At 44.0% G+C, this 15761-nt stretch overlaps 2 protein-coding genes across 2 annotated transcripts in view; one reads left to right on the top strand and one right to left on the bottom strand.

The window, feature by feature from the left end:
* IDH1 (isocitrate dehydrogenase 1 (NADP+), soluble) overlaps positions 1 to 4692 on the top strand; it is a 10670-nt gene extending 5978 nt beyond the window's left edge. Inside the window, exons 4-8 of the mRNA XM_010283698.1 lie at positions 532 to 709; positions 1174 to 1325; positions 2737 to 2877; positions 3646 to 3808; positions 4321 to 4692. Coding sequence (XP_010282000.1) covers positions 532 to 709; positions 1174 to 1325; positions 2737 to 2877; positions 3646 to 3808; positions 4321 to 4414 — 728 coding nt within the window. The 3' untranslated portion in view covers positions 4415 to 4692. The remainder of the gene's footprint in view (positions 1 to 531; positions 710 to 1173; positions 1326 to 2736; positions 2878 to 3645; positions 3809 to 4320) is intronic.
* A 7671-nt stretch (positions 4693 to 12363) lies between these two features.
* LOC104618171 (shugoshin-like 2) lies at positions 12364 to 15654 on the bottom strand. The gene is given in 6 exon segments (XM_010283696.1): positions 12364 to 12398; positions 12401 to 12573; positions 13355 to 13449; positions 14063 to 14125; positions 14390 to 14565; positions 15513 to 15654. Coding segments are annotated over 6 exon segments (684 nt in total).
* Positions 15655 to 15761: the final 107 nt, after the last annotated feature.

The following is a 15761-nucleotide window of genomic DNA, read 5'->3' as shown; positions in this document are numbered from 1 at the left end:
AGGAATGCATGAGAGGACTTGTTTACCTGAGCTAGGCAAAGTACCCTCTGACTGCTGGAGGTAGTTCTGCAGTGCAGTTAAAGCCTGAAGGTACAAGACACTTAAGATGGGAGCAAACCCATTTCTAGCTTTGAGACCCCTTGCTCCAAACTGCTGCCTGCTGCTTTGATAGAAAAATACTCTGTATTACTTCTCTGTCTAGTAGGAGTTCAGGCACACTCACTTCAGTTATGGTTTTGCTGCTTAGGCTGGATTAGGAAGAAACTTCTTAGGGGTATTAGATCACAGTATTAAGATGTACCTAGCTGTAAAACAAAACCACCTTCCTATCCATGTGTCACAGGACTGTTGGAGCTTTGAGCTGATAGGGTAGAGTAATCTTCTCCTGAAAGAACCAGCCTTAAATTCAGGACTATGTCAAGACAATTGGGGATAACACCAGCCTACCTGCCAGAGTGTGCTATGAGGAGACTGTCAAATCCTTAAGCAAAACTAAATCTAGTTGATTCTTATCTGTTCTTCCACTAACAGGCTGTGGTGGTGTAGCCATGGGAATGTACAATCTTGACCAGTCTATCAAGGATTTTGCCCACAGTTCCTTCCAAATGGCACTGTCTAAAGGTTGGCCCCTCTACATGAGCACCAAGAACACCATCCTGAAGAGATACGATGGCCGCTTTAAAGACATTTTCCAAGAGATCTATGACAGGTAAATAGGATGTTTGTGTACTTCCTACCACAGTGCATAAGTCTGCAGCAGGAACATCTTTTCCAGCCTTGTGAGCTGTACAGTTAATTCAGCATTTTCAGACACTCAGCAGCACTTTATGGGGGACTGCACCTTCCCTGTCACAGTCCCCCTTGTCCTGCAGGACATGGTACTCAAGGTCTAAAGCTCTGCTAAATGTGGCTGTGGCATTCATCTCTCCTAACAGAGAGTCACAGATTTTCTGTGGGCTCTTCTGTGATTCTGAATCAGGCTTGCAGTGGCCTAGCAAAACAAGCAAGGGGAAAAAAAAAAAAAAAAAACAAAGAGTAAAGAGTATGCAAATTTCTTTTAATTTTTTTTTCCCCCCACTCTTATCTCTGTGCACCTCACTATGCACAATTACTTGCACAAATTGTGCAATCCCTGTTTTTATATGACAAGGTGTTCTGGTTTTTGTTGTCCAGAGAATACAAGTCCCAGTTTGAAGCCAAAAAGATCTGGTATGAGCATAGGCTCATTGATGACATGGTTGCTCAGGCCCTGAAATCTGAAGGAGGCTTTGTCTGGGCCTGCAAGAACTACGATGGGGATGTGCAGTCTGACTCTGTTGCGCAAGGTATGGTTCTGGTTCTATCACTGCTGCTCTTTGTTCAGTTTCATTAATCTGGGTGCTTCTTACTATAATACCGTTCACATGGCATATAGCAACCATAGTAGTCATGACATACAGTATTAACATCATATAATTCAAATCATTGTCTATTGTCCCCTATAAATTGGCTCTTCGAGGAGAAAATGTAAAAAGTGTAATTATTAATAGTTTCCAAGAGATGGCTCCCAAAGTACAGAGATGACGGCAATGCTGAATACAAATACCACAATGATAACCTTGACCCAGCTCCCAGAGAGCTGTTTCCCAGACAGCACAATGGGAAACATATACAGCAAGTAAGGTGTCACAGAACACAACCCTATGTTTCCTGTGCTACCCTGAAGTAGGCTCAGTAGCAGTCTTTTGTGACCTCTGTCGTATCTTATGTAATGGCCCAGGAGGTGGTGTTGGGTCTCAGAACTTATATTTCAAACCTGCGGCCAATCATGGAGATACCAGGCAGGCAAAGAATTTCCAATTTCACTTTTACAAGAAAATCCATTGAATGTAGACTGTGTAGTTGCACTACTTTATCAGATGGCAGTTCCTACCAATATAATAACTGATAGGCTTTCCATTCTAATGGAAGGTAGCCAGAGAGCTTGGGATTCTGTCACTGACAGCTTGACTTAAGCTGACTGGCGGTAAGCATACTGGCAGGTGCTCTACAGCTAAGTAAGAAAACCTTCAGGACATAAAGCTACCTGTCAGGTGCGAAGGGAGAGACTTTACAGACTTGTAGTGCTTGATAAAAATCCTATATAACCAAGTTGCCTGGTGCCAAAACAAATACGGATGCAGAGACCCACAGAGCAAGATGTGTGGCTTCATGTAATATGCTCTTTCTAAAGTAATGCCAGTAAACTGCCTCCCACAGAACAAGCATATGTGTTGGACTACTGAACAAAGAAGTTTTCAAAGGCACAGATCTCTGAAACCTACAGGGTTAGAAGTGATGTGAATGTTCAGTTTTGCATGATTCCTTTCACTACAGCAGATGCTCTTGATATGAAGTAGGTTTGTTTTCTATCACCCCGTGGAGAAGATAGCAATTAGCATCCCAACAGTGCTTATTTAGGATTCTTTGTTCTCATATTGCACCTTTTCAGGAAAAATCTGTCCAGCAAGTTAGGTGAGAATACGAATTTTCTTGAAATGTTGCAGAACGTCTGCATATCTATAGCAGCACTTTCTGTTCAGATGAGCTGTTATTTTGACACGTCAGGACTAGCCAGTTAGTTGCAGTAGCAGCAGCCGCACTGCTGTTCAGGAATACTCCCATGAAGGCTGGGAGATGTAGGGGGATTGTAGGATGGGGGAATTAAGGGGGCTGTCTGAAGGAGACACTGAACTTTTTAAACTGTGTATTCTGTAGGCTATGGCTCTCTGGGGATGATGACCAGTGTGCTGATCTGCCCTGATGGCAAGACTGTTGAAGCAGAAGCTGCTCATGGCACAGTTACTCGTCACTATCGCATGCACCAGAAAGGCCAAGAAACCTCCACTAACCCCATTGGTGAGCTGCTTTTCACTGCCCTTCAGTGATCTCTGCACGTGAAAGAACAGGTTCGGAGTAAGAACATCTGCATCCTTTCTGCAGAGAATTACACCACTGAGTGGTGAAACTGGTAGTTCATAATGCATTTATTTTTCCATGGAGACAGCTGCAGCCTAGAGCAAACACAGGCTAGAAGGGAATGAGTGTGAGCAGTAAGCTAGACCTAACCTAGCATTTAAGACATGCTTTCACTCTTCAGCAAACAATGGGTTTATAGCCACAACAGCCTTAAGGTTTAGGTTGGTTGTCTTTTATTTTACTCCCTTCCTGATGCTCCAAAAGATGCAGCCACCCCCCAAACCATGTACATACTTAAATTGTAAGTGCACCATGAATGGAACATGAGGGAAAGAATCCCCTACAATTGCATAGGGACCAGAGTGTAATGTAGTATCAGGAAGACGACTGCACCTTTCTATCATAAGGACAACTTTCTGTGTAACCCATCATTCTTTCTGACTTGGGCAGGAACAAAATAAGATAAAATGGCACACACAAAATGATTGCTGGAGGCAGTGAGTAGCTTCTGGGGTTTGCTTTTCTTTAGAGCTCCACAAAAGGCAAAGGATGCCTAGATGAAGTGTTCTCTTTCCCATACTAGATTTTCTATCTTTTTGCTGTCTGTTTTCAGTATGATACTAAAAAATAATTGCTGTTCCACATGACAGTTTAGAACAACGTTCAGGGAGTTCTAGAAGGACAGAGTAATCTAGTGTTCTCTCTCAGCCTCCATCTTTGCATGGACAAGAGGACTAGCTCACAGAGCTAAGCTGGACAACAACACTAGCCTCAAGAACTTTGCAGTTGCTCTGGAAGAAGTCTGCATTGAGACCATTGAATCTGGCTTCATGACAAAGGATCTTGCTGCCTGTATCAAAGGGCTACCTAAGTAAGTGTATGAAGTAATTGGCTGTGCTTGGAGGAGGCTGTTTTATTTCATGTTTCTGAACAGCATTTGCTGCAAAGTTATTTTAGTATGGTGAAGAATTGCTGGAGTCTGGTCACAGAACAGGACTCATCTGTACCCAGTGCTGTACAAACAGAACGAGACACTCCCTGCCCCAAGTAGCTTGGTCTACACTGCTCTGGTCCCTGCTATTGTACCAAATGCATGGGGACAAAAATAAAGAAGAAACTGCAAAGATTTCTCTTATGACAGGCTGGCTGCATTGGCCAGATCCTGCCCTGTCCATTTATTAGAATGTAGAGCTACTTCACTGCAAAATACCACCTGCCTACCTCTTCTCCAGAGCCTTTTGGCAAAAAACATCAGCCTGATGAGTAGGAGATAACTTTCTTGGGTTTAGAAGCAAAACTTAGTTCTTCGAACAGTCTTCCCCTGCTTTGAGCATTTGAGTGGCTTTACAACTAACAGCTGTCTTGTTTTGTTTCGCCCCCCAGTGTCACACGCTCTGACTACCTGAACACCTTTGAGTTCATGGACAAGCTTGCTGAAAACTTGAAGGGGAAGCTGGCCTCTCTGCCCAAACTTTAAGGCATGGTTTCTACTCAAGCTCTGCTAACAAAGTGGCACTGTAATCAGAGTGTTGCGTAACATTTCAAATAATAGGAAAAAAATGAACATGTACACTTTTTTAAATGTTTAAAAGACCATGTTTTCTTAAACCTCTTGAACTGCTGGGCTAGGCCTTGCTTTTGCTAAGCAGCTGAATGTGATAGTATTCAAGCTCAATATGGGTCTGGATCCCTAATGTCATTCACAGCAGACCTGAGGTTTTTCTCCATGACTTTGATCTGTATTTCTCTTCTCTCTTCCCCTCAGACTGAAAGCCAGTCTGTGTCACAGCTCTGGTCAAACCAGTGGTGATTTACTGTCCAACAGACCTTGGAAATCAGAACCGTCCTCATCTCTCCAGTACTGTACACCGAGTATAAGTGAGCTCACAGGGCTACGCCAGCTCTACTGCAGCCCCTCTCTTACTAAATTTATCTTTTAGTGCCAACTGGAGCATAGTATCCTGATATTAAGGGATTTGGTCCCATTGCTACAGTCAGGACTAGCATTTGAGAAGAAGCACTTAGTAAATGCTGGAAACAAGCCCTATAGGCCAAGAGCCTAATAAAGCCATGCTGCAGCATCTAAATGCAGGCCATGCATTTAGTTATACTCCTTCTGACTGGATGTGAAGCATAGGAACTGTTACATCTTCCCCCACCCCACAATTCATAAAGGTGCAAAACTCTTCTCCTGCTCTCTGGGCTATTACTTACCCTTCCTGTTGTGATACAGCAAGTCAGATTGACTGTGAAAAATTATTCCATCCATGGTTTTGTGTTTGGGATTTTTTTAATGAATATTTTAGTTCAAACTAAAATAAAATCCAACTAACATTCTTTGTGTCTCTCCTTCCTTTGTGTGATTAACAGATACGGGGAAATTCTGCCTCAGAGAGTGACTCCAGTCCAGTACATTATGACAGCCTGTTGGAATGTGATATAAAGACAAAATAATCTCTCCCTTCTTAGAGTTTTAACTTTTTTTTTTTCCCCCTCTAGCTCAGGGCAAGATGTGATCTGTAGTGTGGCAGTAAGCATCAGGTAGTGCACAAGAACGTGGAGGTACCACTTCCCTTGAGGTTTTATTTTGGGACTAATATAAGCTCAAACTGATGTATCACCAGTGAACAAAAATCAGAAACTGGTTATACATGAGACAAACTCTCACCCTGCAGCTGACTAGCTGTAAGTGTTGTTTAGGATAGAAATGCAATGTTAGACTAGATCAGCTAGTATTAACATTTGTTTTGGGATAAGCATGCGTTTGAAATGCAGCTCTACAACTGCTAGCAACTGTTGCTGTGCCTTCAATATGAGAGAACACAGTAGTCTGCTTAATCTGTTATTAACACAATCATGTAAGAAGTGCAGCTTCTTAGAGGACTTTCTTTACAGGAAAAAGTCCCATTGCTGACCCATAGAAGCAATGGAAACAATCATCAGGAACATCCAGAGAGCTATGTTCCTGCCTGGCTTCTGACACCAGTAGTTCAAATTACAGTGCCACAGTCAGGCAGGTCATACAACAACAGCACCTCACATTCCCTGTTACTTACTAGCTCCTATCCAGCTTCCAGAGTTACAGAGTACCAGGGAAAGCTTAGTAGCTTTCAGGAAACTGAACAAATAAATAAAGGGGCATTTTTAAATATTACACTTTTTGTTTGTTTTAATGACTTAACAGTATAGCTTAAGTGTAAGCAATGTAGTATTTATTTGACTCAGATAACACTATTTTTCCTCTGTACTACCAAAGTTTCCATCTTCTGGAGGATTGCAGAATACAGCAAGACCTAATCTATCCTCATGAACTGACTGATGTTGCTGAAGTGCTGAGAAAGGAACACTTGTCTCCGCATTGGGAGAAGCAGCAGTAAGTGTGGTCATATGAACAGAGAGCATCCTTCTCCCTGCTCTGCTGGGGAGAAAGAGGAAACATATTTCCCACCTCCAAGGAGGCACATTCCCTTCCCCTTTACTACTAATATAATCACTTGTTTTCCTCACCACTCCCTCAAACATTTAATGTCAATAACCTTCAAAGTTAGACACCAGTAGCCCCTAAAAAAGCAAGTGCTAGAGGCCAGCGGGCACTCAGTCTGCAATGGAAAAGAGCACAGGATTTTCTGAAACACAGTTGTCTACTTCACAGTATACCAGCTGCTTCACAGAGCTCTTGGACAGGGCCCTTGTAGCTCCTACCACCCGTAACAGCCCTTTGCACCAACACTCCCATCAGCAGACCCCAGCAAAAGTTGGCTTCAATCAAGACAACTTGCCTTTAGTGCTGACACAGATGCAGTTAGATGTGTGCATCTCTGTCCTAGGTACTGCATGCTCAGGCCTGCTGGAAGGCTTAGTTTTCAATTCCATAGTTATGCAAATGCCCACTGACAGCAAATACAGTGAGAGGGGATATATCAGTTAACTGACATGGCTCCCCTCCAGAAGAGCAGAGAGCTCTGACTTCCAGGGCTGTGCAAGGCTTCAGTAGTCAACCCTAAGTGTGACTTCCCAGCAGACTGCTCTACCTGTGCAGAAGCCACCTTTTACAGGAGGTAATACTAAGTAGCATGAGAGCATGCCTCTTCTGCTTGCTGTCAAAGCCTGGGGTGCTGCAACCCTTTCAGCAGCTCTTGTGGGTATCTCTAGTGCCCAAGATCAGCTCTCCAAGGTGTACTCTCCCCAGGCTTGGCCAGCTAGCTGTCTGTGGTGCCACAGGCACTTGTGCGCAAAGCCTTTGCAGACAAGCACCCTAGCATTTAAAGGCAGAGGGGAATAAATGTCAAAAAACTTTTATACTGTCCACATAGGAGAATTTATTTATACTTTAAGATTAAAATAAAAAATAAGCTATGCGAAACATTAGAGATAATCTAGCAAAGACACACAAGCCCCTAGGAGGTTGGGGGCTGCCTGTTCAACCACTATTTTACTTCTGGCTCCATGTCTCTTGCCATTGTTATTAGCTTGCCTGCCTTAGCACTGGGACATCCTTCAGGAAGCCATTCTTTTTCCTCTTTGATGTTGTTGGTCATTTCTTTGGCTTTGGCAGTTTTCTTCTTTTTGGTTTTGTAGACAGGGGAGTGAAGGAACTCTGTGTTCGTAAATGGGTCACCCCGCCTCAGTTTCCTGGAGAACCAAAGGGGTTAGATTGAACCATCAAGGTATTTCTTGAATATGTGTATGATTTCAGTCTCTAAAGTTTCTAGTTTTTCTGAAATGCTTCCACTATAAGATGACTGAGTAGTACAGTTTGTTCCTTGACCAGTACAGGAACAGCTGTACCAGTATGGAGTGCCTTCTGACCTAGTATAACCAGCTCCTCACAGAAAGTCCAAACTGTGACGCTTTTCAGGGAAAAAACATAGTATTACCCAGTAGCATAACCACAAAGTCATCATTTTAGGAGTTAAATGGTTCTGTACAGTAGCCATTGGATGTACAGAATCTACTGTTTCTTAAGGAAAAGATGCAGCTACTTGCTTAGGTACTCATATCTGCCAGAAACAGCAAATATACAGCCTGCTCCTCAAAACCTAGCATTTCCTTCACTGAAACACAATTAAAATGGAAGTATTACTCAATTGTTGTATAAAACTTCAGATATCACAGAATGGCAGCAAGTGAAATCGGGGCTTTCACTTAGCTGTCTTTATTTAGCCTGTAGTTTATCCTCATGCTAATCCCTCATTAACACTGGAGTACCACAGGTGCAGTCTGCTAAGAGATGTGCTCATTTCAGTGAGGGAAATAACATCTTTGGTAGCTTGTTACCAGAAGCCTGCACATGCATCTGTGCTGATACGGAATTTTGGCTTAACCACACTGTGGTAGAAAAGGAGGGTCACAGAACACAAAGGGTAAGAGGAACTTAAAGACAAACAAAGTGACAGAGGGTCCAGCCCTGGAGCGTGAGCACATGAGAGCAGAGCGGGGGTTGCAGCATGGGAACAGTCATGGGAAGGACTAGTTTAAAGCCCAACCTGTTGAGTTTTGGCTCTGCATAGCAGGCTGGGTCCCGTCTCCGCCTGGATGAGCGCCCTGACACTTCTTCTGAGCTGGAGGAAGACGGAGTCCTGTCATTAGTCAAGTCCTGTAGTGGCCTGATCTCTGCAAAGGGAGACAGTCAAACATGAGGTGATCGCAGTGTTTACAAATGATTTCCAGATATCCTAAGAAGCTATACAGCTGCCAAATAGAGAACGGCTGCATTACCAGGTTTCTCCGAACGCTGCACAGTCCTGAATCAAATCATATTCCCTTTAAACTCAGGAGCCCATTTTTTGTCCAAAAATCCCAGACCTGCTCCTCAAAAGTCAGCTCATGAATCAAATTAGGTTCCTCACTGAATAAATAGAGGTCACTAATACTGCTAGTATCATTGGGCCCTGGTGTAGAAAATTGACACAAAAATGATAGTTGATAGTTCTAATGCCCAGAAACTTACAGCCTGGAGGAGAAAACAAGTTTATGGCACCCAATCACGACTTCCAGCAAAACACAGAACCCTTGCCAGTGTTTACTGCAGCATTTAAAGTGAAGTTGGCCAAAAGGGGAAAGGCAGGAAAACAAACTTCCTCCCTCTCTACAAAGTACAGACCATTCTAGCTTTAACAGGCCTGTTTGTCAACAGCTACAGGAAGGAAAAATCCCCAAAAACAACTCTCTTCACAGAGTATCCAATAACAGCAAGCTCCCAAAAAGGCTCAGCTTAACTACTGTATTACCAGCCAATGGATACACCCTCCAAACCCTTGTAAAAAAACAAACCAAAAAAAACACAACCAAGAGAATTTAGGTAGCTCCTGATGAATTTTCCACTGCAGATAATCACCTAGAGGAATAAAGTCTGAAACCTAGCAGCACTAACCATTCTGGACCAAAAACCTGCAGTCATCTTCATATTCTGTGCCCCAATAATGCTGACTCTAGTAGGCAGGGTCAGCATCGAATTATACTTTTCAACTGCTTGAGTAATTGATTTTCTAAATTGACAGGCATGCCCTGTAGATAACAAGAGTCGTAAAACAGCACTTGTAGCACATGCTCCTAGTCTTTTTCACAATATCCACACATGAACAAGTGACCAGAAATTCTTAGAGGAATGCTGATAAACTAGAAGCAAATGCAGCCACAGAAATGACTAGCCAGCACAAGTGGAAGCATAAATGGTGTACTGGACACTGATCTTTAACTCTGAAAAAAGAGAGGAGGTGAAGAAAAATATAAGCACTTGCTGCATGGATTGTTGGCACTCATCTCCAAACACAGGTTCCCTCCCCAGCCTACCACCTACCAGGTTCCTGTGAAGGTAAGCTCCGAGAACTTGATTCAGTCTGGTTTCTTTTCCCTTCCTCTGCAGTCTTTTCTTTAAATATTAGGGAGCTTCCTGGCCAAACAGAGGATTTCTCTGGCATTCTGTCGCCCTCAGTGCTTAAGCTCTTGGAAACCGGTACATCTGTAAGCCTAGAGCTGACAGGCAAAGCTGCAGAACAGGTCACAGAGGAGGATTCAAAACTGTGTGAAAGGTCCATAAGATTACTTGTAAGTGATATCTCAGCTATCTGCTCCTCCAGGAAAGCATCTGGCTCAGACAGCAGATCTGCAATGCAGGAAAACTTCCCTGTCAGGACAGTTTGCTTGGATGCAAGTTCTGCTGAACTTCCAACGAGCACCTCAGCACCATCACTTTGTCTGGCCAGGGAATCAGTCTCTGGAGGTCTAGAGGTGTTCCTTTTCCGCTGAGGCTTCTGTTTGGGATAGGCCTCTTTTTTTGAAGCATTCATGTTGTTGTCAACTTTAGCTTGCCCCTTTTCTTGAAGGCCCCCCATCTGTTTTTTATTGCTCTGAGCAGCTACCATCCTCTGAACTCTGGGGATTTTGCTAGCTTTGCTCCCAGGAATAGACCTGGGAGGTACAACTTCACCCCCTTCAAAATCTGCCTGGACACAACACAAGTTTTCTGCAAGATCCAAAGGACGGATAACGTAAGTTTTCCTGCTACATTTAAGATTACTTGGAGAATCCTTTGTGCTCCCCTTAACTACTCCTTGAACATCCATACATGGCCCAAAAACATCAACTTCATTTCTCTGATCGCTACGACTGCTTTTCGTGACAGTCTTCTTCCTGCTTGTCTGGCTTCTTTTAGGCTGTTCTTCAGCTTTGGCCTCTGGTATTTTCATACTGTTGGGCAGATTCTCCTCATCAGAGTCATCTCTTTGCCTAATTACTCTAGTTTTTCTGTTGGTTTTCTGTCTGATACTCTTTATGCTCACACTTGTGTCCTCTTGCAAAGCACAGGCACTTGAGGTCTCTTTCCTTGAGAAAAGTGAATTTTGTAGACTTGAATCATCTGAGGGAGCTTTACAGTTCAAGAATGTATGAACTGGGCTTTTTGACAAGCTCTCCATACTTTGGATCTCAAAGATAGCTCCTTTCTTAACCTGCTGCAGTAAGTCACCGCTTCCAAGACTGTGCAGCTGTGCTGGATTCACCACATACGTTCTTCTGAGATCTCGGACTTCAACAGAAGAACGGGAATGTTGCTCCACACCACAGCCCCTGTTCTTCCTGTCAAAAGCCTCCATGCAAGCCTTCTGCCTCATCTCAGAAACTTGAGACTCACTAGAACATGTTGCAGCCTTTGGCTGAAGAAGCTTCTTTGCATTTTGAACACTCTCTTCACCTTGAGGCATATCAGGACTACTTTCCGCATTGTTTTTAATTGCATTTGTTTTCTTTTTTCCTGTGCTTGCTTTTTTAACAGTTGTTTTCTCACCAATTTTACAATTATCCTTGCTTTTAACCTTTACAGGAACAAACTCAGGGACTTGGCTATAGCTAGGGTCCATTTCAACACCACACCCAGTTTCTTTAGCCTGTGGCTGATCACAGGAAATCTCTTTACCCAAAGATTTTCTATCAGGAATGACAGTGTTTTGAGGTGAAACCAGGGAACTGGGAGATTTCAGCTGTGACTGTGTGTTGCTCTTGCTGGAGCTGCTGCAGTCCTTTGTGACACTCCTCCAAGCTGCTTGAGTGGAACTGACACGTGGGAAGATATCCACACCAGAAGATGGAGTGCTTGTTGCAAACAGAGTGGAACGCTTTCTCCTCTGAGTAACATGCCCTTGTGAGAGACGATCAAAGAAATGTTTTGCCATCTCATCACCCTCATATGAAAGAGGATGACTTTCCCAGGCAAGCACTGGCAAATCGTTGGGATTTTGTTGGATGGCGCACAAGGCTTCTGTCGGAAAGAAAAAATGTATTCCTAAGACTCAGAAATGCAGCAGGCAAATGCCAGCTTTCCCCATACCGCTAAAATGCCACAAACACACTGCCACAAATCCAGAGCACAGAAGCAGCATGATTTTTCTCTCAACAGGGACTCCTCAAACTTACTGTGTAACAGAATTGCTCATCTGGCTCCCCTCAGAAAGGCAGTCCAAAGCAAGATCACTTAACCAGCCCTAATATTTAGGAATGCTCATGATATGTATATGAGTTATTATTTATATGGCAAATCCACAAGGAACAGAAGATGTGCATCTAGTCTGATTCTGCACCTTCAGGCATTTCTGAAAATTTTGTGTAAGCTCAGTGCCTATTACTCAGAAAGCCTGATGAGTGATCTTGAGCTATTGCAAACATGCCAGATATCCCCACCAAGACATCCCATTCTGGGATATATATAATTCTAACAATATCAGCATCACTGAAGCATGCATTTCTTAACAGTCCTTAGGAGCTGCTGGAGTGCTGGTTAGGAGCTAACTGGAGCTATGGCACTGCCCTCATTAATTTCTGAACATAGACATGCAAAGTCATACCGGAAGAACAGCAGAAGATGCAAATTTACCTCCAAAAATGCAAGAGTCCAGAAAAGCCTCTTGTGCTTCCATTGCTTCAATCGGCTTCTTACCATTTTCTTCCTGGTGGGACTGAGGCTTCTCAGCAGGCTGTGGTGGCAAAGTGTCTTTGGAGGCAACAGGCACAATTTCCAGGGGCTCATTAGTAGCAGGTCTCTGAAGATCTAGTGAGGATGTCTGTACTGCTGTGGAGCTGCCACCTTGCTGTCCTGCATCACACCGCTTGGAAATGGGCACCCTCATTGGCATCCCTGCAGCCCTGGTGAGGAGGAGTAACAGCAATGGAGCATGTTCCGTACCTGTGACAGGCCCCAGAATCCAGCAGAATAAGCTACAGCTTTCGCCTCCATCAAGAGCTGCTGAAATACAGTTCTGAAGGCTTCAGGTGCTGAAGAACACACACTGCCCAGCTACAAGAGATTTCCCATTTTTGTGCAAGCACAACTCATAAGGAAAGCACACCACTGCGGACACAGAAGCAGGAGGAAAACACACTGAGGCAACAAGGAAGTAAGGCCTTTCAGCGCACAGGTTGAGACCACAGGTTCACCTCGCTGCGGAACACTGATGTGGCTGCTTGGAGATACGTGTGTGGGCAGCTCCAAGGACTCCCCAGTGTTCAAAGAGGAGATTTAAATATATTTTAAGAGATCCTACTCTGACCTTTCGAACACACAAGTTTACATCATACAAGCAGATGACTATTTAAGCATTTACATGTACCAAACATCAAAGCAGGCAGCTGTGGCACTCACTCACTTGAGGAAATCTTGCAGTGCTCACCAGCTACAAAGGAAAAACTACCTAAAAGCAATGCACTTCAAACAAAGGAGGGAGAAGGACTTGTTTATGCACAGACCTGGCATTAAGACAAATAAGACAAGGAGTGCAGAAAGACACAGAGTAAAGGAAAACATCAAGCAGTGGTGGTTTAGAGAAGACATCTCATGTAAACTGAGCACACATGTAAAACACAAGAGGAAGTTTAGTATATAGAAATTCAGGACAGGCTTAGAGATATCTGACATTTTCAGGCCCACCTCACAAGCTGACCATCTGCAATATCATCAGCCCAGCTATCTTCAGTGACGCTGCTCTTCTGGCCATTGGACAAAGATGCAGAACTTGTATGGAACTGGAAAGCAGAAAAATAGAAGGGTGGTTTAAAGCTCTTGCAATCCCCTGTGCAGCCTCCTGCACAGAAACAGCAGAAGCTCAGTTTCACCCCGGAAAGTATGTCAAATACTGCCAGTGACCCTCTCCTATTTAAAATTGCACAAATTATGGGATAAATTGCAGCAGAATCAGATTTTGTCTCCACAGTCTTAAGGATGAAGTTAAACTAGTTCAGATAATCTGAGACTAGGAAACAGCATTATTTTCCCACCCACCCATGAGACAGGACATATGGAAAGCAGCCTATTCCCTATACCAAGTTGCCATGGCAACACTTAAAAAGAGAAATTGAAAAGAAGTCACAACCTGTCATAGCAGAAGAGCCTACTGTCCCATAGAGCCAATGACCCAAAGGAAGGCAGCTTAAAGCTATAGCCTTTCCTACAGAAGAAGTTACCCTGGAAATCGTTAACACCAAGCTAAAAACAAGAATGCAGCCAGCACAATTCAAGCAAGCAAAGGAAAAAAACAACAGTTGAAGCATCAAACACTGAAGTGAGCAGGCAACACAAAGCAAAACACAAACACAGCCCCCTTCCCAGAGCAGTGTGCTCATGTTTCCCATGGTTTACCTCAGACAGCCGGGCCATCTTAACTGCAGCCATAAGGTTTTCAAGTTCTTTCAAGGTGTTATTCTATGTTGACATGATAAAGACAGAGAAACCATAAAGACATTACATCAAAACATCTATTCCAACAAGGATGCTGGTAGCCAGAGCAAGCATGTTCTGGGGAGAACACAGCTTGGAAGAAAGAATAAGCAAATGAATGGTGACGTTTTTCATATGCAGAGGGTATAGACAATCAGTGACAGCTCACTCCTCCCAAGGCAGAGATGCTAGAGCTGCATACTTTGCCCACCCCCTGCCCCCACGCCAGCCACACTATTAGTGCCATACCAGGAAGGAGAGCTTGTGCCGCAGCATAGCATTCTGGAAGTGGCACTGCTCTACCTCCTTCTGTAGGATGGTCTTCTCCTGGGTAAGCCGCTGTGCGTTGGCTTTCTCTGCATTGAGGGCTAGGGCCAGTGCTTTATTGTTGTGCTTTAGGGAGACTTTAATAGTAGAGGAGTTGTCTGTAAGAGATGGAGAAGTACCACACAGAATCAGCATTCAAGGTCTCATCCATGCCTCTTCCCTCATCATACTTCTTCCTCTTCCCAGACTAGCCTCCCTCAGGGCTCAGATCTCTACAGCTCAATAGCCCCAACACAAAGTCAGCAGCGTAATTCCTTCCAGCAATAGAAATCTCCAAAGAACAGCAGGAAAAACTTTCCGTAATAACCTGCAACACTACAGACAGATGCCCTCTCCATCCTCACTGGGTCGTGCTCAGCCAGCAAGCTACTGCTTCAATTCTTAATGAATGATGGCATGGTTCATGTGCTGAGTTTAGAAAGATATGCTTCTGACCTTGAACAAGTCACCTGTAGCTCTGAGTCCTCATCTCCATCCAAAAAGAGAAAAACCTGCTTTCTTCTGTAGTAGCCCTTAAGCAGATATAGATCCATGTTTCCCCATTTCAAAACAAATAAAAGTAACAGCAACTTACTTTTTCAAGGTAGTCCAAATTATCTCACGGACTATTGTTGCATTATTTCCCCCATAAAAGCAAATCACACTTGGGCTAGCTTCTGCAAAGGATTGCATATACGCTAAAATACTTTCCACACCTCTTATTTTTGCTGTTTGGACCCTGAGGACCTGGTTACCCAGACACAGCTTCCTAATGCCATCTGAGAGGGTGCCAAGCAGCCTGCGATGACCCCAGCTGCTGCTCCAAAGGTTCTGCGTTAAACCTGCTAGTCACAGACAGCTCAGACACCTCTGGGCACCTCAAGTGGCATCTGCAGGGTACTGAATTCACTAGAAACCTACAGGCAGAGAAGCAGCTGTTAAATATATGCTCTGGGTAAAAGACTGCTGCCCCCCGCCACAACGGCCAAAGGCGCAGTTATATATATACACATGCACACACAGAGCTGACATAGCTGCCACACAATGCAAGGCAAAATACACTCACTAATGATTTTCGTTTTGATTTTTGATGCAAGCGAGGCATTCAACTTCGCCATCCTCAAGGCACCGTTTTTCTTCTCCCGCATCCGCTCTCTTACATCACTCAGGCTGAAGAAGGATGTTTCGGAAGCCTCCCGAGATGCCATAGCTAGAGAGAGCGGCACCGAGCAGGGTTAGCACCCGTATTCCTCCCTTCACCAAGTACTTACCGGCCAAGACTTGCACTCCCCCCGAGAGGCGCACCTGCGGCCTC

This window comes from Phaethon lepturus, unplaced genomic scaffold (genome assembly GCF_000687285.1).
Source record: "Phaethon lepturus isolate BGI_N335 unplaced genomic scaffold, ASM68728v1 scaffold15513, whole genome shotgun sequence".
Taxonomy (NCBI): domain Eukaryota; kingdom Metazoa; phylum Chordata; class Aves; order Phaethontiformes; family Phaethontidae; genus Phaethon; species Phaethon lepturus.
This window is presented reverse-complemented; position numbering and strand designations above follow the sequence as displayed.